Source organism: Lethenteron reissneri, chromosome 2, assembly GCF_015708825.2.
Source record: "Lethenteron reissneri isolate LAM-NWPU_2019-01 chromosome 2, ASM1570882v1, whole genome shotgun sequence".
Taxonomy (NCBI): domain Eukaryota; kingdom Metazoa; phylum Chordata; class Hyperoartia; order Petromyzontiformes; family Petromyzontidae; genus Lethenteron; species Lethenteron reissneri.
Genome location: NC_083780.1, coordinates 9,312,563 through 9,333,079, shown reverse-complemented (window position 1 = coordinate 9,333,079; position 20,517 = coordinate 9,312,563). Strand labels below are relative to the sequence as shown.

At 52.1% G+C, this 20,517-nt stretch overlaps 1 protein-coding gene and 1 long non-coding RNA gene across 3 annotated transcripts in view; one reads left to right on the top strand and one right to left on the bottom strand.

Moving 5' to 3' along the window:
• The window catches only part of LOC133343057 (phosphatidylinositol 4-phosphate 3-kinase C2 domain-containing subunit alpha-like), a 33,475-nt gene extending 24,284 nt beyond the window's left edge, over positions 1-9,191 (top strand). The window contains exons 23-30 of one of the 2 annotated variants that reach the window (XM_061552529.1): positions 1,186-1,295; positions 1,448-1,685; positions 2,313-2,437; positions 3,175-3,295; positions 4,161-4,242; positions 5,721-5,830; positions 6,354-6,479; positions 7,481-9,191. In XM_061552529.1, the coding sequence (XP_061408513.1) occupies positions 1,186-1,295; positions 1,448-1,685; positions 2,313-2,437; positions 3,175-3,295; positions 4,161-4,242; positions 5,721-5,830; positions 6,354-6,479; positions 7,481-7,660 (1,092 nt within the window). In that variant the 3' untranslated portion in view covers positions 7,661-9,191. The remainder of the gene's footprint in view (positions 1-1,185; positions 1,296-1,447; positions 1,686-2,312; positions 2,438-3,174; positions 3,296-4,160; positions 4,243-5,720; positions 5,831-6,353; positions 6,480-7,480) is intronic. The other variant, XM_061552520.1, reaches the window with a different exon arrangement.
• Positions 9,170-18,607, bottom strand: LOC133344035 (uncharacterized). The gene is made up of 3 exons (XR_009755301.1): positions 18,474-18,607; positions 16,963-17,092; positions 9,170-9,221 (listed from the first exon to the last, which is right to left on the bottom strand). It is a non-coding gene; the product is annotated as an uncharacterized LOC133344035 (long non-coding RNA).
• Positions 18,608-20,517: the final 1,910 nt, after the last annotated feature.

The following is a 20,517-nucleotide window of genomic DNA, read 5'->3' as shown; positions in this document are numbered from 1 at the left end:
CAGTGCTCCTCGCTCTCTCCTCGCTCTCTCTTTGGTACGGATATGAATTGAGCTGTCAAGCGTTCCGCTGCCTTTGGAGTGCTCAGGACAGACGGGGCTGGATGACATTGGTCTGGAAACCAAATAGGCCGAGGGACTTTAAATAGTGAATAAAAATAGCACTTGGAAATGCAGTTTTTGCTTCTGCCGATACATTGCATCAGTCGGGGCCAAGATCGCCATCGTTTCTAGCGCTGCTGATGCCGCCGCTTCCTGCCGCTCGATCACGCAGCTGTTGCAAAATCGACAAAATCGTCACCCGACATCCAAATTGACCCACGCGTTCCGTCTCTCCCACCACCACCGCCGCCTGACGAGAGAGGTCTCCCCATTGTTATGCAGCCTTTAATGAGCGTCCAGTGCGATGTGTAAATATCAGCACCAGGTGGAGACAAAGGCGGCCGGGGCTTGGGTCCTGGCCAGAGGTCGCAAACGGGTTTTGATTCCTTACCCGTACCCGGCCGCACCAGGGTCGCAAACGGGTACCCGTACCCGTACCCTACCCGTACCCGGCCGGGTACGGGTAGGGTACGGGTATCGGGTACCCGGTTGCGACCTCTGGTCCTGGCCACACCACAGACACGTCCGCTCGTGCTTATCTTATCCATTTATATAGCTCCTTAACCAGGTGCTGGATAGTGAACTAACGATGGTACAATATGGTTGGCGAGATGAAACGAGATGAGTGGATGGGATGTTTGTAAAATAAGGTGGTGGTGGTGACGATGCGTGGAATAAACGAAGATGGAAATGAGATGAGTGGATTTATGATGGGTGACCACGGGGAGTTGGGGACAGGGAAGGCATTTGTACGCGTGGGGAGGACAACAAGGGAAGAAGGAAGGCCCTGGAATTCACAAGGCGCTCGGTAAAAACATTTTCACCCCAACGGCCTAGACCAGGGGTCGGGCAACCAAAATAACATGAGCGATTATTTTTTTTTTATTCGGTAAAAAAAAAAACCCGCAATATTTCAAGAGCCGCAATGCAAAGTGAATACAAGAGACGGTTGCCCTTACTAACGAGCATCACGAAGCATACCGGCTCCTGGTGCCGCAGGTTGCCGACCCCCTGGCCTAGATGGTTCCATGGGGGGGACGACCTCCCTCTGCGTTGTCTTTTCGTGTGTTGCGGCGTGGTGCTCAGATGATGACGTCGGGCATCCCGGAGCTGTCCAACATGGAGGGCCTCGTCTACGTGCGCGACGCACTCCGGCCCCAAGCCACCGAGGCAGAGGCCGCCGAGCTCTTCACGGGGTAAGGGACCAACTTGCAGAACCTCGGGCCACACGTGATTCGTTTTATTACGAGTTTTTTTGAGCGATCTTTTTTTTCCTTCCTTTTATTTTTTAAAATGTTTTTAATTTTAATTTTCCACTTGCGCGTCGGGTGTCCGCTGCCCGCCGCAGGCACATCAAGCTGAGCCTCAGCAGCCTGGCCACGCGCATGAACTTCTTCATCCACAACCTGGCACAGCTGCGCGCTCCCGGCACCGGCACGCTGGGCTCGTCGCCGGACCGCGGCCGCCCCTCGCTCTCCATCGTGACCCCGCGTGACCTCGCCATCGCCGCCGCCTCGACCCAGGGCAGGGCCCTGCACGCTTGCGTCACGGGCTACAGCAAGCGCTACAACCCCGACAAGTATTACGTGCGTGCCCCGCCAACTTATACAGCTACCCGCGTACCCACACTCACCTTGCCGCCCTACACACCCACACACACCCGCCTGCATACGTACCCACTCACCCGCCCTTACTGGATGTCTCGTGAAAAATTTGCTTCATAGCTCATCGGATTTCTCCAGGATGAGAGAGATTCTGATTCTACGTAGCCATCTTAGAAACATGCATTTAGATTATTTGGCTGCTGTACATTTCCACATGATAAGCCACTATTATTTATGGCCAAGTCCCTTCTAAAAAATAATTAATAGCTCAGTGAGCCTTACCTGGTTAAAAAAAAAAGATTTAGTTTCAGTATATATTTGAATAAATTTATCGTGATTTGCTTACCTTTTCTATACTTTGCACTCCTACTTTTTTTTATTGTTTGTTGTAACTTTCTGACCCCGTGCCCCTACTGGACATCTGTAAAAAAAAGAACCTCATACCTCATCGGATTTCACCAGGATGAATAAAGATTCTGATTCTCATCTAGCGGTTCTGCATTCTCAACGTGATCATTTGGATCTTTGCATCTCACGGCTTGGACTGCGCAACCAACTTGAGCTCCCGTGTATTCCATTCCCCCGCCGCCTCTACGCGACGCTCTGCAGCTCTTCTCGATTCAGGTGAAGCGCGAAGGACACCCGGCGCCCAGCGTCATCCACAGGACCTTCGGGGAGCTGCAGGAGCTGCACTCGAAGTTGTCTATGCTCTTCCCCGCGCCAAAGTTGCCGCGGTGAGGAGCTGCGTTCGTGCCGATCTTCTCCATCCTGTTCGTGAATAACAAAAAAAACAATAATTCTAGATTTGAAGCTTTCGTGACTGCAAGGATTCATACTCGTTTTTTTCGGTAAAGTCACGTAGGTAAAAAAGAAAATAAATGAAAACAACTAAATCAACAAGTTGGTATTCGCGCCGTGCTTACAGCGCGAGGCTATCGCGAAGGAGGGGGCGCCGCTGCGTTTCGCAGCCTCGTGCCTGCAGTCGTTTGCATGTTACGTACGTTTGCTGAACTTCTTTCGCACCGTACATAGCCACCAGCCCTTGCTAATCAGAGGCGCGGGGAGCAGGAGGCGGTTATTGACACGTGTATTCCCAGTTGGCGGGTCATTTTCGAATTTGGCACTATTGCACCCGGACGCCGGCACACAGCGACCTGCCGACCGAGTCATGTGACTGACACGAGGTGGTACTCGACGTCCACCCGGAGGCACGCGGCAGTGCGTACTGTCACGGCCCGCAGTGACAGCCAGGGCAGCAGTCGGACTCAGACCGCGAACCTCTGCGGCAAGCGACGAACGCGCAAACGCGGGGCCACGTCACCGCGCCCCCCAACGTGCGCCTCTTGTGAGTGTACGGCCATTCTTGTCAATCCACTGCTGGATGAGGGCCCTCCCCCACGCCGTGACGAGTTGGCGCTGTGTTGGTAGTGGTGGCGGTGACGGTGATGATGAATCTGGTGTTGTTGCGAAGGTTCCCAAACCGGCTCATCCTCGGCCGGGTGAACACGCAGGAGGTGGCTGCTCGCCGGAAAATCGACATCAGCAACTACCTGGCAGCGCTCCTGCAGTACACCTCGCCAGAGGTGGCACAGGTGCGAGCGTGTCACCTGTGTGTGTCTGTGTCTGTGAAAAATGCGTGCCACTTGCCCCAACGGTCTGTGAAGGCTATACGGGGTATCTTTGTCTTTGTGTGTTTTATTATTATTATTGTGAGTGCGTTTTAGTCTGGGGAGCGGAGCGGTCGTGTAGAGATTCGCGCGCTGTGCTAAGAACCCGGCGACCCGAGTTCGATTCCCGCTCACGGACAACGTCGGTGACGATTATCCGTATCGGTACTGGGCCTCCCATAGGTCGACTCGGCCTCAAATGAGTACCAGGTTGCGATGTGAAAAGTCGTCATGAGGGAGACAAAGGCGGCCGTGCGTGGGTTGCTGGCCTTAATGGTATAGGTGAGCGGAGCAGTTGGGGCCAGAGGTCGCAAACGGGTTTTGATTCCTTACCCGTACCCATACCCGGACGCACCAGGGTCGCAAACGGGTACCCGGATATCGGGTAGGGTACAGGTATCGGGTACCCGATTGCGACCTCTGGGATGAAGCCATGTTGCAGGCGCGGGTGGGTTGATTCTAGGAAATTGAATTGTGAGAAGAGACAAGATGTTGGGAAAAGAGTGACAAAACGGTTACTCACCAGTGACTCACCGCCTACCCATACCCGACCGCACCAGGGTTGCAAACGGGTACCTGCACCCGGCCGGGTACCCGTACCTGTACCTGGCCGGGTATGGGTAGCCGGGTATCGGGTAGGGTACGGGTATCGGGTACCCCATTGCGACCTCTGGTTGGGGCACTGCGCTACAAACCTGGTGACCGAGTTCGATTCCCCTTACCGTGTTGTTGTGCGGCAATGGCCAAGGCTAACACCTGTCTCTGTTGTCGTCCTCCTGCGCTCTGCCAGTGTGAGCTGGTGGCGATGTTTCTGATGTCCCTCATTCGAGACCAAAGTCAGTCGGACGCGGAGAGCTCGCCATCGTCTCCAGGTCAGTGTCTTCTTCCGGACACCACGGTGGCTCGCCTGGTATACAGAGGCCGTGGGTTCGATCCCGACCCTGACGCCTGCTGCTGTATATTTGGAGTTTGTGTGTCTCTCTCTCTCATCATCATCACGGTGGCTAGGAGATGTTAACTACCTCGCCTGGTATACAGAGGTCGTGGGTTCGATCGCGACCCTGACGCCTGTGGTATCTCCCCCGTGGTCGCGCGGATTTTTCTACGGGCCCTCCAGTTTTTTGCCTCCACATTTAGAATCAATGTGCGTTCAGATTATTTGGCTGCTATAAATGTTAACATCATGAGCCACTTGGTTGAGCTCTCATTTGTGGCCAGGTCGCTTCTGAAAAATTACTTTCTCACCTGGTAAAATAATGATTGTTTAGTTTATAGCTAAATTTTTCAATTTTGGCAATATTGGTGTATGTATATAGATATTTTATGCATATACGAATAGAAAAGGGAAAGAAAAAACCAAACCTATCGGCATCGACACCATCAGCGGCACAACACAAATCTCATGCAGCAGACGAGAAACTCTTGGCCACAGTGCAGCCGATGCTTCTGTTCAAGGGCTGCTGGGCTCTCATCCCACGAGCGTGCGGGGAAAATGCTGCTCCTCGCAATTCTCCGCAGTCGTCATCGCGGTCGTTAGAGATGGACGGCCGAAGGAGATTAGCGCCTCCAATTAGCGCGTTTGGCTACATGCGGTGTCAAAGAAGTTCAACATAAGTACACACAAAGAACGAAGTTTAAAAAGCCAGGGGATGACATTAACCCTAATCGAGATGCATGATGAAACATTGCCTCCTTCTTTTTGCAGGGGTGACCTGGGCGGTCTGGGAGGGTTCTACGGGGATGGGGGTGAATGTCACTCTCGGGTGTGTCGTTCTAAGTACAGACTTTGAACTTATTTGCCACTGCATGTAGTCAGCCGTGCTAATCGGAGGTGACAATTAAAAGCTTGCGAATTAAAATCCTGGCTGTGGGGGGATTGACTCAGCCCATCATGCTTCCGGGATCGATAAAATCGGTACCGCTTTGTGGGGAAAGTCAACAGTGGTTGGAGTTTGGACAGACTCACCCCCTGTCATAGGAATGCAAGGTTTCCACCGCTGCTAACGTAGGGCTGTAAACGGAAGATGAGAGTCCTAATCGGATGTGCGGGGTGGAAGGAAGACAGACTAAACACAAAAGGCAGTTCTAAATGAATGAGTTCTCAATCTAGACCAGGGGTTGGCAGCCATGTTTTCGTATTCAGTACAAACCTCGATATTTAAAGAGCCGCAATACAAGTGACTACGAGACGGAGGTCTTTCATAAATAACGTCTCGAGGCACTCCTTGAAGAGCCGCCGCCGTGCGGCTCCGCAGGTTGCCGACCCCTGATCCAGATGACGAGTTTTCAACCGTTGTTATACCGCCTACCCTACCCCGGTAACGTTGGTGTTGTCCCTGGACCCCCGCAGAGGGCTTGCACGCGGTGCCGCTGGGCTCCGAGCCCGGCGGCGAGGTGGACATCCGCATCGTTCACCGCAACGGAAGCCTCTACGTCCTCGTGTTCGGCTGCCGCGGCCTGGTGAGTCGTCGTCGTCGTCTGCGCGATCGGCGCGAGGGACGGGGGAGCGAGGGACGGGGGAGCGAGGGACGGGGGAGCGAGGGTGAGCTCGTTCCCCCCAGGGAGGTTCGGGCTCGGGGTCCCGCAGGCCACGAAACTGTGTTGAGCTCACAGGGGCGTGTCATCCACAACGGTGCCGTTGCGCGCCCCTTCGCATTCGCAGCGGACGTTAAAGATCCCGCGACGGTCAGCTAGGCTGTTGCGTTGCAGGCGTCGCGGTCAAAATTTGCTAAAAATTACCCGCAAGTTAACCATTCAGCAGCAGCAGCAGCAACATCGTCACCCTACTGTGACACTACTGCAGGCCGTGTCCGTGAAGCATAGCAGCTTCTTGAAGCTTCTCACTCGAAGAATAGCACGAATAACAAAGTAGTAAATTATTATTACGTGTTTTGCCTTGGAGCAGAACGTTGGCTGACTAGCGGTGGCAAAAATCAAGTTGCCGATGAAACACCACCCTTCTCTGGGCGGCTCGTATCGCCAGGTGTCTCCCGCAGGATCCGACCTCTTCCCGTGCGTCAAGACGCTGCTGCTACCAGACCCCTACCTCGCCACCAAGCGCAAGACGCGCGTGCTGCACAGAACACCCAACCCCAAATTCAACGAGATGGTACGACCCTGCGCAAACACCCAAACCCACATTTGACGAGATGGTACGAGATTTCGATTTAAAGCTTTCGTGACTGCAGGCATTCATCTTCTTGGTTCTTTCGGTAAAGTCACGTAGAAGGGAAATAATAAAATAAAACATTAAATACAATTCTCACGACGTTTCGGCCACAACGCAAGCAGCCGTCCTCAGGTGAAGAACAGGGCTGTTCGGCTGTCGGAATGACGCTGTCTTTCCGACAGCTCTGTTCTTCACCTGAGGACGGCTGCTTGCGTTGTGGCCGAAACGTCGTGAGAATTGTATTTTATTATGTTTCATTTTTATTATTTTATTATTTCCCTTTTACTTGACTTTACCGAAAGAACCAAGAAGAGATGGTACGACCCTGCGCCAAACACTTAACCCCACGTTCAACGAGATGGTACGGCCCTCCACGAACACCCAAACCCACATTCGACGACGTGGTACGATCCTGCGACCAAATGACATGTGGCTGAAACCCAGACTAGCGGCGGTGCCAGCTCGGTGCTCTGACCTCTGACCTCTGACCAACTGTCCGTGTAAAGTCAAAAGTGATTTCCTGCTCAAATAAGCAATGAGGCAGTACTCATTCATTGTTTGCAGCCCTGAGCCAGTGAAGGAAACTCTACGTTCCTATGGCGGGGGCGAGTCTATCCATAGGACAGTCAAGGTGGAGACTTCCCCACAATGCGGTACTCATTTTAACGACACCGGAGGGATGATGGCTTGAGTCAACCACACCTCACAGCCAGGATTTCAACTCGCGACCTTTCCAATTGCGAACCGCTCGCTCTACCGCAGCGCCGCCAGCTGGCCGATTGTGTAACTTCCCAAAGGATAACAGCCAGCATGGGAATCACAGGAGGTTTTATATCTCCGCAGCTCCGTGCTCTCTCCCTCTGTCTCTCCCGCTCACACCTCATCTCCCCCCCCCCGCCACCTCCCCCCCCACTTCGCTCTGCTCCCTCGCGACGGCGCAGTTCCTGTACAGCAGCTACAGCCGGGAGGCGCTGGCGCAGCGAGCGCTGCAGATCAGCGTGTGGAGCGTGGAGGGCAGCAAGCGCTCCGTCTTCCTCGGGGCGGCGAGCCAGCCCTTGGCCGACCTCGACCTGTCTCACGACAACTCGCTCGCGCTCACGCTCGGACCCGTGCTGGACTAGGCGCGCGTGTGCGTCGCACCGACGCGTTATGCTTCGAACTCTCGCGCGCATCCCCGGCGGGAGAGACGCCTCCCGTCCGTGATCTACGGCGAAAAAGAAAACGGAACGAACGAGCGAATGAGCGAACCGGAGCTGCGCTGCCGGATCCGGGAGTGGCCCAGGAACAACCCGGGAATGTTAACACGGGCCCCCACCCACCCTCCCCCCCCCTCTCACCAACAAGACCATGCCCCCTTCCGGTTCCTGTTATAAAATAACGTAATATCTACTCGCAACGCACACGGTATATCGTTGGCTGTCCAAGAGATGAAATCAAATCGGACCCTTCTTGCGTTTCACATCCGCCTTCTTGAGAATGCAGGGCTATGGCTAAGCTCTCGGGCGCTCCGTGTCACGGACGCGGCCTGCGTTAGCTTAGCGGTGGCGGGAGCGCGGGCGGCGTTTTGCGACGTTTGGATTTCCCGGCTGAGTAATTGGCAGGAGCGTTTTCCAGGCTGGCAACACATTCTCTCTCTTCCCTTCATCCCTCTCTCTTCTTCGCTCTGTTCAGTTGTTTTTGTTGGTCCATCTTGCGTCGTGTTACCCACCGTGCCAATGCACCTCCCATATCTACGCATGTTTCTGCGCAACCGCCATCGATGCGTATCTATTGTAGGCTAGTTAGGACGCGTTCAGCGAGCTTCCTATAAACCTAATAGCCCAGTAGTACACTGAAATGCAGGCTCATTTTATATCAGCTCTAGACTTGAACTCTCAGAGTTATGCCTTAGAATGTCGTGATGTCAATATTGTCTAGTAATAGGGTATATCCTAGTAATGGTGTTATAGTCTAGTAATGGGGGTATAGTCTGGTCATGGGTATAGTCTAGTAATGGGGGTATAGTCTGGCGATGGGTATAGTCTAGTAATGGGGGTATAGTCTGGTAATGGGTATAGTCTAGTAATGGGGGTATAGTATGGTGATGGGTATAGTCTAGTATTGGGGGTATAGTCTGGTGATGAGTCAGTGGTCTCGGTGCGGCTGTCGGTGAGTGTTATGGAGGTGGCGTGGCTTGAAAAGGCGTATTGATTCTCGTTCGGGGAGATCCTTTCATGGTGCAGAAGTGAGCCTTGTTTTGATGAACGAGTTGGCAAGAAAAGGTCATCGCCATGACCGTATTTTCATTAACGTCGGAGGCCGTGCGTGCGCCGGGTTGGGTTGCAACGAGACACGGCACTGGGGCGGACGAACGTTTAATGGGGTGTTGGGGCCGGCGGTGGTCCTGTGCCCTCGGAAGTTCGTGCAACAAAAACGTTCAAGCTTTGCTTCCATTCCCCGCCGTGGGGTCCGGACGTACAGACCCAAGTGCGCAACCCCAGAGAGACGTGTGCACGTTTGACGGACACGACGTTGACTTCACACACCCTCGCCCCCCTACGTAGCAACGTAGACTTATCCGGGGGGCAGGTGCTGTTGGTGAGCGCCTGTTGAGGCACGGGACGCCGTACGAGAGGTGGCGGTGTGGCCGCCACCACGCCCGCCCGCCCGCTGATGGTTATTCACCACCGTCGGGTTGCTCACCTGGGGGGGGGGGGGGGCGGAGGGGGGGGGGGAGTTAAGGCACGGGACCGAATTTCGACGTCGCTCGTCAGCTGGCGTTGGCCGTGGCTTGGGAATCGGAACTCGGGCCGCCGCGTTTCTGTCGCACGGCGGCGCTTTCGGACGACTGCGCTGCACTCCGCTACCGCCGCCGCCGCCACCTCGCGGCACTTTTATTTTCAATAGCGTCATTATTTATTTAAATATTTCACCCGGAAAGGGCCCTCGAGATGGAGCAAAAAAAAGAAACCCCTTGGCAAGGGTGTCCAGGGTGCGGATTGACGCGTGCGCAGCAAGCGCGTGACTACGACTGCAAAGATCCCCCGTATAGCCTCTAGCAGACTGTTGGGGCAAGTGCTGTTAGCGAGCACCTGAACGGAACGGCACACGAGGGGGTGGGTGGCCAGCACCACGCCCGACCGCCTTTGTCTCCCTCGCGCCGATGTTTACACACCGCACCAGGTACTCGTTTTAGGCTGAGTCGACCTAGGGGAGGCCCCGGACCGGTTCGGATAATCGGGACTTCTTCGCCGTTAGCGGGAATCGAACCCCGGGCTGCCGGGTTCGTAGCGAGGTGCGCAAACCACTACACCCGTTGGCAAGGGCGTCCAGGGTGTGGATCGACACGTGTCCAGCGAGCGCGTGATGACGTGCGCACACACAAGCGCACGCGTTTACGTCCACCCACGGAGCCGTACCCACGAGACTGATTGCACGCGGAGCGATGTGAATGAGACGGTGGTGCCGAGACGACGCACAACCGGTTGCTGAATCGCGATGACTCGTTGACAGTTTGTCCACGGGTTCAAAGGTCAAGTGTGACCAGAGCTTAATTTCTCTTGGAATATCATCTTGGGCCCTCAAGTAACCCTAGATTCCCCCCCCCCCCCCCCCCATCTGATAGTAGGATCTGGGTGGCGTGGGGAGGATGGTGGGGTGATAGGTGGTGGTGGGGGCCGGAAAATATTTTCTGGAGTTTATTCCTGCACAGCTCCGGCTGAAATGTATCCCTGGGTGTGACCACACAGCCAGAGCCATCCCTAGGGTACGGCGAATCGGGGTTACCGCCCGGGTCCCACACTTTGGGGGTTTAGTTTGAAAGCGTCGGTGGGGGGGGGGCTCACATGGTGGGATTTGCCCCGGGCCCCCGTACCCCCCCCCCCTATGGACGGCCTTGCGTACAATCATAATGTCTTAAGTGTCTTATTATTGGTTGAGTTAATTGAAGTGTTTCATCGTGAAATTATTTCACAGATATGGGCAGAGTCGAGGCTGCTCACGGTCACCGTACACGTGGTGTCGATCCTGGACGTGTCCGCGTTGTTGCACTCTTCCCCAGCGTACTTCCGGAACCTGGGTGAGACTCCAGGATGGTGCCGGGAGCAGCGCGAACCCAGAAGGGGGTAGGGGGCGGTGGGGATCAGGACTTTTGAGTCAGCAACGAGGAGCATTGTTGAGGTCTTGGTTGATGATGGGGGGGGGGGGGTACGTTGGCAAAACAACGTGTAAACCTCCTTTGGAGTTCGCATATCTGCGTGGGTAGTTCGTGGCAACATGTTCACCACAACAGGGAGCGGGGGATTGGTGTTGGTGATGTCAAGCGGCGCGGCACGTGATGTCAGGCACCCTTACATTTTGATCTCCCTGCTCCCAGGCGTTCCCGGAAAATATCGAGCGAAATAATTAAGCCCTCCCTATATCATGTGTGTGAACGCTCATTAATGAGCTGAGAACAACTTCATGCATAGAGGACTGCAGAGCTTGGGCAATTGTTTGGAGCGCAAACTGCCCACCCGGTTGCCTTACAGTTTTGTGGTTCCTAAGCGTTGTGAGATGCTATTTGCATGAACGACGACACTATATAGAACTACGTTTTTTTTTGCTGTATTATATACACTTTACGCAGGCACAGAACTGAGAAAGGCTACTCAATATTGCCTCTGGGAGCGACGCTGCTGGCTATTGTGACACGTTCGAGGCCGCATCCGATTTCACTGCCAAAATCTGCAACGCATCCCATTGAAACAATCGCCAAAATGTGCCAAACGTCGAGTGAAAGTCGGGTTACAAGACGAATGTACAGGGTATGTAAAATACCCACGCGATGTCTCTTAAGCATTACAGCGACCAAATGTGTATCGTGGGGCAAAAGTGTGCGCGTTTACGGCCTTGTAAAGGCTGCCTGTCTAGTCCAATACTGTTGCAGTGGTTTGCATGAGAACCTGGGGCTGGTTTTCTCATAATGAATCGCACTTCAAGTGACATTTTTCCTTAGATTACGCCGATGTTGATTCCAAACTAGAGAAATGTTACTCAACGTGTTTCGTACATCTGGCCACCGGAGCTCGGCCTTCGCCGAAATGGTCAGCCGAGTGCTCGCAGACACGAGCTGCGTTGGAATGATTTAGCCGAGCTCCGCTAGCGAACTCGGTATGTTAAGTCTGCTTGTATAGATTGAAACTCGTCGGGGTCTGCGCGCAATAGCAACGTAAGGGCTTCGGTTCTTGCGCCATTGTGGGGGGCCCCCAGGCGTAAGCAAGTAAGCAAGAGGGCCTCTGCAAGTCCGTAGGGGTCACAGAGGTGGCAATGTAACGTGTGCCAAAGGGCCCACCGGGCCGAGGATTTGCCACCAGGCCGGGAAATGGTATCTTGTCGCTTGAAATTGATTTGCACACCAAGATCTGGTGGTATTGTGTTGAAGGTTATTGCAATAGAATTGCACTGTTGATAGACCTATGCTGACGGGGGTATAATGGTGGTCTGGTTTTGGTCTACAGTGGAAAAAGGTGGGAACCGCTAACCGTGCCGCGTGTTGACGTTAGCACCCTAGTACATCTCCGCAAGATTTAAACGATTGTGCAAACAAAGCTCGCCCACGGATGGGACTTTGTGGTAGTGGTTGTAAACGGTTTCTTAGCACCAAAAAAAAAAAACCCAAAACGGTTGAGAAGAATTGCTGTTTAAGTGTAGGGGCTCGTGTATGATGAACAGGGTTGTTAGTTTTTTTTGCGTTAGTTTGTTTTACGAGCGGATCGAGTTGTTAATTACGTGCACTATCTCGTTAATGTATTGCTTGAGCACAATCGCCATCCAAGAACGAATTTGTTGGCTGAGCCGAATTACTGAAATCTTTTTTTTTTAAAGAGTGGCGTTTTTGGGCGGTTGGGGGGGGGGGCTGTTGTGCTTTCCGTTAGCGATCGAAGCCCCTGGTACTTTGAAGTATCCGGTGGAAAGGCGGCATTTCCCTCCGCTGCGCAGCGAGCTGTCGTCTCCGATCTTTAAAGACCAAACTCACGAGCATTTGATCCTAATCTTTCCCACGTGCGCATGTCGTAAGAGAGAGCGTGCGCGCGAGCGTTTAAATCATTTGAAAAGTTTCAAATGTTTGGAGAGTGATGTTCTCCACGAGCGGTTTTCTGTACTTGCTTTTATCTGAGCTTTTAGAGAAAGGGAAACGTAGATTTACACGGCAATTCGCGGGTGTGCTGGTCTTAAGATAACGAGGAGACGCGCCGATATCGTTGTGCTGCATTTAAACACTTTTACGGACTTCTCTACCGCCTTGCTGATTTATAGGTAAAGCAATCGCCACGGTAAAACTCGACAAACGTAGCAAATGCGTGCCGTAACCCAAAGGAACTTTCCACTACAGCGTCAACACATCCGACTTGTCATGTGTCTGCCCCGACCAATCGACCGCCCACACACAGTGCAGCATTTTGCGCCTTTTTGCGTGCGACGATCGTCTTTTAAACAGACGGTCAACAATCGATTTAACCACAATGGTGTTCTTCATTTCGTGCGTGCGTTCCTTGCCGAAGCGCATTGGAACGTTTGTCCAGGCGTCCACTTGCCCCACCTCGTCACGTGTGTGTGCGTATATATCCGCTTGCACCCCCGTCAACCGGCGAGGTCGCATACGTGACGCTGCGCCGCGATGCGTAATCTCGTCAGCCCGATGGGGCTTTCGAGAGTAACGTTTCCCCACTTCGGTTTGCCTCGTGACGCAGTAAAACCCTCGGATCCCCCTTCAACGGATCTGTTCGGCAACGCATGACCTCGTGAACTAAAACCGCTGGCTCGCCTGGTGTTGAACTGGTTTCACCCTCGCCAGGTCTCATCAGCACGGCGTATCCTGTCAAAACAACGCCTCTGGGCAGCCCCAATGCTATGGGAAGTTTGCAACATTGTTGGGGCCACATCCATTTTCATTGTGTAAATGCCTAAGGCGCGTTGGTGAATTGGTAGCAATGATGATGTGTAACGAGATGTGTATATATATTTATACAGCGTCATTTCTGCAAATCTTTAAGCCTCTTTGCGCAAACGTGTATCGTGCACATTTTTCGCCAAACAATTCCCCAAGCTCTGCTGTCCTACGTTGGGATGTTTGGCCAACTCCACGAGCGAGTGTTTATGCACGTGGGGGGAAACCAGTGCAAAGCCACGCGTGTACAGACGGAGATTAATCCGCTTGCTGTACTGCCGTATCCCGGCAAGCCCCAGGGTATGTTTGACCTCAACGCCCGCCGGCAGGATGGGAATTTCACAAATCTGTGCGATCCACGAACCTTCGCTGCCTCCCAACAGTGCGGGATTATACGCGTGCGGCCAACGCAACGTTGGCATTGATCTGCAACGCTACAGCTCGCCGATGAGCGTCTGTGAAGTCAAACACACAAAGTCCAATTGCCTTGAAACAAATGGCCACTTATACAGCGATGATATTCTGGGCCGCCATCGGTCAATGCAAAAAATCTTCTCACAGTTGAACATCCGTGCCTTGCTTGTGTCTGTCGTTTGTCGCGTCGGTGACTTGAGACGATTGTGCTTTAGAAACTAAACGTGTGGCCCCTGTTCGCGGACTCCCCGCTCTGGTTTACAACACAGGTGGCCGCGTGTGGGCACGGCGCATCGTGTTGACGCCACGTTGTGCCGACGTTCCACTCGTCGCCGTCGTTCCCGGTGCCGGACCCCACATCCGGCTACGTCTGCTGTATGTGCGTTGGACTTATTTCGCACCACCGCACGTAGCCATACCCGTGCTAAATCGGAGGTGCGGGGGAAGGACAACAAACGAAACACCAAAAACTATTGTAAAGAAATTAGTTTTCAATCTAGATTTAAAAATGCATAGCGCCAGTGGTTTTCTAATATCGGGGAAAGAAGAGCATTCCAGACGGCCGCAGAAGCGCATCGGAAAGCGCGCGATGCCGTGACCGTCTTTGTTCGATGACCAGCCAAAGAGCCGCTGCGAGCCAAAATCCGCTGCTGTAAAAGGGCAGAGGATGGGACACACACCGGGCTGAAAATGTGCCTCGAATTGAAATAGGACCTGCACAGCGAGGGAACATTTACGAACCATCCACGGCAGCGTCCACTCTCTGACCCCAATACAGCTGCCATCCTGGGGGCGAGAGCAGTTTTAATTTCGCGAACAACGCTTCGTGTTTATCAAAGTGAAATGGGTCGTTTTAGATTTGAAGTTTTCGTGACTGCAAGGATCCGTACTCTTTGGTTCTTTCGGTAAAGTCACGTAGGTGAAAATAAAAAAATTAGAAAAATAGAATAAAAAATATGAAAATAACTAAATTAAATCACGACGTTTCGGAAGCAACACAAGCCTCCGTGAGTCGTTTTATTTTAGTGACCGTGAGTGGATCAAAATAACGAATTGCGCCGATCAATCCGGCTGCCCACCAGAGGCCAGAGCAAGTTGGGATGATTGCTGTCGAGAGGGTTTGGTGACGTTGTTAGGCACAGCAGCGCTCAGCCGGAGAGCATCCCATTGGTAATTGGCGACACGCGGTTCAAGTGTATGTGGAGATTTGATGAGTGCACAGATTACCTGAACTGATAATTGGTTGGGTGGGAAAATACAGTCTGTCCTTTTCACACCAACATTGAATAAGTTATAGTGGAATAAATAGCTTTTTATCCTGTTAGTCAAGTACAGTAAGATCACGAAATGAAATCCACAGACTTGACTAAAATTCCACTGCTTGTCACCGAATTTGACGACTTAAGGGACGGGTCCACTCGAAAGCGATCGGTTGCGTGCAACGGAGTCGTTCGTATTTGGACGTCTCTGCAACCGGTTGCGAGCCAGCGCGCAACCGGTTGCGAGCAGTTGCGCGAGCAGTCGCGCAACCTGTTGCGAGCAATTGCAGCGACGTAGCTCGTGAACGTCACGCGAGTTTTAAGTGAACTGCGATTAGCCGTTAAGATCTCGATTCCGCTGTTGCATTGCCCCCTTTTGTTGCGCAACTCGTCGCTCAGATGTGAACAAAGCAGTCGGTAGGCAAGTGATTTATCAAGAGCGATTTGGTGGAACCCACCCACCCACCCCCCGGCTTTTAGACTTTTATAATTGAAATAAAACCCGTCGGAAATCATTGACACTGGGGGAAGGCAGCCACAAGAACACCACGCCGCGCGCGCCCCGTGATGTCTCACTGCCATCGCTGTGGGACTGAGGGTCTCCTCCACACAGGGCAGGGGCGATGACCGGAGAGAGTCGTGGTGGGGGGGGGAGGAGGGGGGAGTGGGTAACCGTGCGGCCCTCTCTGTCCACGAAGCGCGTCGCCAGCCCTCGTTATCCACTCGCTGTCCGAACGCGCACGTGGTGGCATTTTCGTACTCGGAAAAAAAGTGCGTGGCCAGTGCTGGGCTTCCAACTCGATGCATATCATTAATTTCAGACAGTGTTGTTGTACCCCCCTCTAACTATGCACACACTTTTCCAAATTGTTCTTGCTATCGCTATTTATAACGTGATAAAGAGAGAGAGAGAGAGAGGGAAAAAAACTATATGTAATTATACGCCGTGCGGTGGATGCCAAAGAGAAATGGTAGACTGTTTTAAATGTCGCTATATATATGGAGAGAGAAGAGGGAGGAGAGATACGATGAGATTTATAATTTTTAAAGTATATTGCGTGGCACCACGTGGGAATTTTTTTTTTTTTACAAATTTACACTTCGAATCGGCAAGGACGGCTTGGAAGAGACGCGCATGTGCGCTCTCTCTCTCTCCGCCTGCCTGCATCGCGAACATTGCGAAAGCGGTTTGCAGTACAAATAATACAGGCCACGTGGACACACTTGGGACTGCATGCGCTGGACATCTAAGTGTTTTCGCAATGAATCAAATACGAGATCAACGAGTCCGTTTGCGTTGGTGACGAACGAGCACTAACGGTTTATGTTATATCACTATGTGTCATTACTACTGCTTTATAACAACAGAAAACAATATATAAAAAAGGCCAACGTTTCGGGCTGTGGACCTTCACACTGTTGGGCTATCGCCCATCGTGTAAAATGTATTGCCGTATTCTCCGGGGTATAAGACGCCCTGCAAAGGACGACGCACTCCAAACTTGGTGTCTGGTGTCATTACATTTAAATGAATCTGGTTTGGCACGCGCGCACACACGCAACACAAACGCACCAACGTTTTGCTGTAAAATACAACGTTAACCAGTTCGTCTTATAATCCAGATAAATACGGTATTATATGTTCTGCTCAAGGGAAATTATCTTAGACGAATATCGCGAGATGTGTGTTTTTTTAACCGTTAAAGTGTATGCGGGTGATGGCTTACAGCAACAATCTGAGTGGTTGCTTGCCAACAGGGGGCTGTGTTTCATCTGTTCTTTATGCATTTCATTTAGATTACAACCCTGAATCATTACCCCCACCGCACGTGTGTTGCAGTACTTCATCTCAGCCGTCACTGTCCTCGGCGCTGTTCCGTGAATGAATTCGGACAGCGCCACACCAACGCACACGAACACCCATCAGCATCAGCGTCGTGAGAGTAGGTTTCGCCAGATGCAAATCACGTGTCCTTGTCAAGAGAAGCAAACAATGGATCATCTATGATTATTTTTTTATTTTTAAAGCTACAGACTGCCAGTACACTCACCCAGCTTAATAACCAGTCTACATTATAGACTGCCAATATACTCACCCAGCTTAATAACCAGGCTACAGTCTACATTATAGACTGCCAGTACACTCCGATTAAGACCCAGGCTAGTTATTTTTTTATTCACTTTTTTTTTCGATCTACGTGGCTTTATCGAAAGAATCAAAGAAAATGGATCATCTCCTGAGATGGCCTGCAGCGACCACAATGGCGTTCCCCAAGCTTTTTGGCAATGCCCAAACATCAGAAGCGGTGGCCCCGCGCGGAATATTGGGAAAAGGCTGCCGTCTTAGGTGGGACGGGAGACGCGATGAAGGAGATCCCCATCCTGCCATACAAAGCTCACCGAGGTGTCTGTATGTATTATTGTTCCAAAGTGACTTGGCCACAGATGTAAAAAAAAAACTCCGAAAACCCGAAATCATCCTTGAATATCGAAAAGTTCCGAAATGATCCATTCAAAAAATATATTTAAAAATCCATTCTTCTTCTTATTTGTTTTGCGTTGGACACGATGTACTCCCTTCCCTGGTCCCGCCGTCACCTCCAATACCTGCGTCTGTCGCGTGCTATCCCCACGCTCCCAGCTTAGCTCCACTTGGGGGAAAAAAACAACGCGGTGCCTTTGATCCCCAGTCGCAGCCTTTCTCACCTACGTGCGAAAAGACCACAGAATACGCACGTGTGCGGCCCGCTCTTTGAAGTGCCGGCCCTTGCATGCTTAGCCCCCCCCCGCGCCACGGCCACGAAAGGTCTTCGTGTGTCCCGTTTGCCTGTGTGTCTCCCGTGTGTGTCCTTGCGTGCCGTGTCTCTCTATCGATCGATCGATCGATTCCCGCTCACGACCACCAATACAGTGGCGATTATCTGAACCGGTCCTGGGTCTCTCTCCACCCACCCCCTCCTCTCTCTCTCTCCCACCTCGGTTCATTCAGCCTCAAACGAGTGTGTCTGTTGCGATGTGCTCAACATTGCCACGAGGTTGCCCGCTAACGGCACTTGCCACAACAGTCGACGGCTATACGGGACATTTAAATTCATCTTCTTGGTTCTTTCGGTAAAGTCACGTAGAATGGAAATAATAAAATAATAATAAAACATAATAAAATCATTCTCACGACGTTTCGGCCACAACGGACGGCTGCTTGCGTTGTGGCCGACACGTCGTGAGAATTATTGTATTATGTTTTATTCTTATTATTTTATTATTTCCATTATACGGGACATCTTTGTCCGCTTGTGTCCGGCCGGGGCGTGGTGGGCCGGCACAGCAGGGAGTACAGCAGCTGGTGCATCTTACCAGTCATCGCAGTCGGCCAACCCATGGCACCTGGGTCTGTCGGTGAGCCTTCGACAACTTCACGTGACCTCAAAGTGCACCTGGCCTGGCACGGGCGCCGTGGTGACGTCACCGGCACTTAGTGTTGGTGGTCCTGCCCCCCCCCCCCCTCGTGTGCCAGTGCCGGCTTCCAGAGGCGCTCCTACTCGCTAACAGCACTTGCCCCCTCCCCAACGGTCTGTCAACGGCTATACGGGGGATCTTTGTCTGTGGTGTGTGTGGTGTGGGTATGGTGTGGTTGTGATGTGTGTTGTGTGGTGTGTGACTGCCAGTACACTCACCAAACTTAATAACCAGGCTACAGTCTACATTATAGACTGCCAGTACACTCACCAAACTTAATAACCAGGCTACAGTCTACATTATAGACTGCTAGTACACTCACCCAGCTTAATAACCAGGCTACAGTCTACATTATAGACTGCCAGTACACTCACCAAACTTAATAACCAGGCTACAGTCTACATTATAGACTGCCAGTACACTCACCCAGCTTAATAACCAGGCTACAGTCTACATTATAGACTGCCAGCACACTCACCCAGCTTAATAACCAGGCTACAGTCTACATTATTGACTGTCAGTACACTCACCCAGCTTAATAACCCGGCTACAGTCTACATTATAGACTGCCAGTACACTCACCCAGCTTAATAACCAGGCTACAGTCTACATTATAGACTGCCAGTACACTCACCCAGCCTAATAACCAGGCTACATTCTACATTATAGACTGCCAGTACACTCACCGATTTAGAACCAAGCTACAGTCTACATTAGTGTTTTATTATTATTTCATGTTCATTATAATTTTTCTATCGCAACACAAGCGTCCGTCACCTGATAACGAACCAGAGAGCGAGCATGGATATCCCTGCGGTCACGAAAGCTTCAAATCAACATCTCCAGCTTCTTGGTTCTTTCGGTAAGTCACGTAGAATTGAAATAATAAAATAATAAAATAAAGCATAATAAAATAATATAATATTTTTTTATTATTTCAATTCTACGTGACTTTACCGAAAGAACCATGAAGATGAATCCCTGCAGTCACGAAAGCTTTAAATCGAAACATCTCCAGCTGTGCCGTTGCACGAATTGTTCCGCAAGGGGGCAATACACGACCTGCGGATCTCAACCGGAGGGCGCCCGGTCGCGTCGAGAAGCTAAGCAGGCGTCGAGCCTGGCGAGCGCTCGGATGGGCTACGCCGTTGTCGCGTAGGCTAGCGACGTCACTGTGGTCCAGTTGAGGGTAGTCTCACGAAAGGCATCTCGTGAGCGCTCCGGTGTGCTGCCGCAACTCATCGCTGCTCTACCCGATGGCGCTCGTGTTTTTTTTTTTGCTGAGGACGATTCTCTTGAGCCGGTTCCGGACCTCCTCTAGGTCGACTCGGCCTCAAATGAGCACCTTAGTGGCGACGTTTCAGCGGCCTGGAGCGGTGTTGGCCACCCAGCCCCCCCTCGCGTGCCACCCTGTGCCGGCTTCACAGGCGCTCTACTCGCTAACAGCACTTGCCCCCAAAAAGTTCTGTTCAATGGGCTGTCGCTTGGGGATCTTTGGGGACTTGAAGGCCGAACCCCCTTCTGTGGGAGTCGATGCGAATCTCCCAGAAGTTTCATTCAGCAGCAGCGGCTTCGGCTGCCCCGCCTCGACCGCTACCCCCATGTCTACCGTCTTGGATCAGACTTCCCATGGGAGGCCACTCCACTCCTTCCGTACGCATGGAGGGGGGTGGGGGGGTTAACCCAAATGCGTTCGCTTGTGTATGGGGGGTCTACTGACAATGTACGCATAGGAACCGGGGAGGGGGGTGAAGCCTCGATAATAATTTTCTACATTGGCTTCAACTTCTTGGTTCTTTCGGTAAAGTCACGTGGAATGGAAATAATAAAATAATAAAAATAAAACATAATAAAATAATTCTCACGACGTTTCGGCCACAACGCAAGCAGCCGTCCTCAGGTGGAGAACAGGTCTGTCTATTTCAGACGCTGTCTTCTCGAC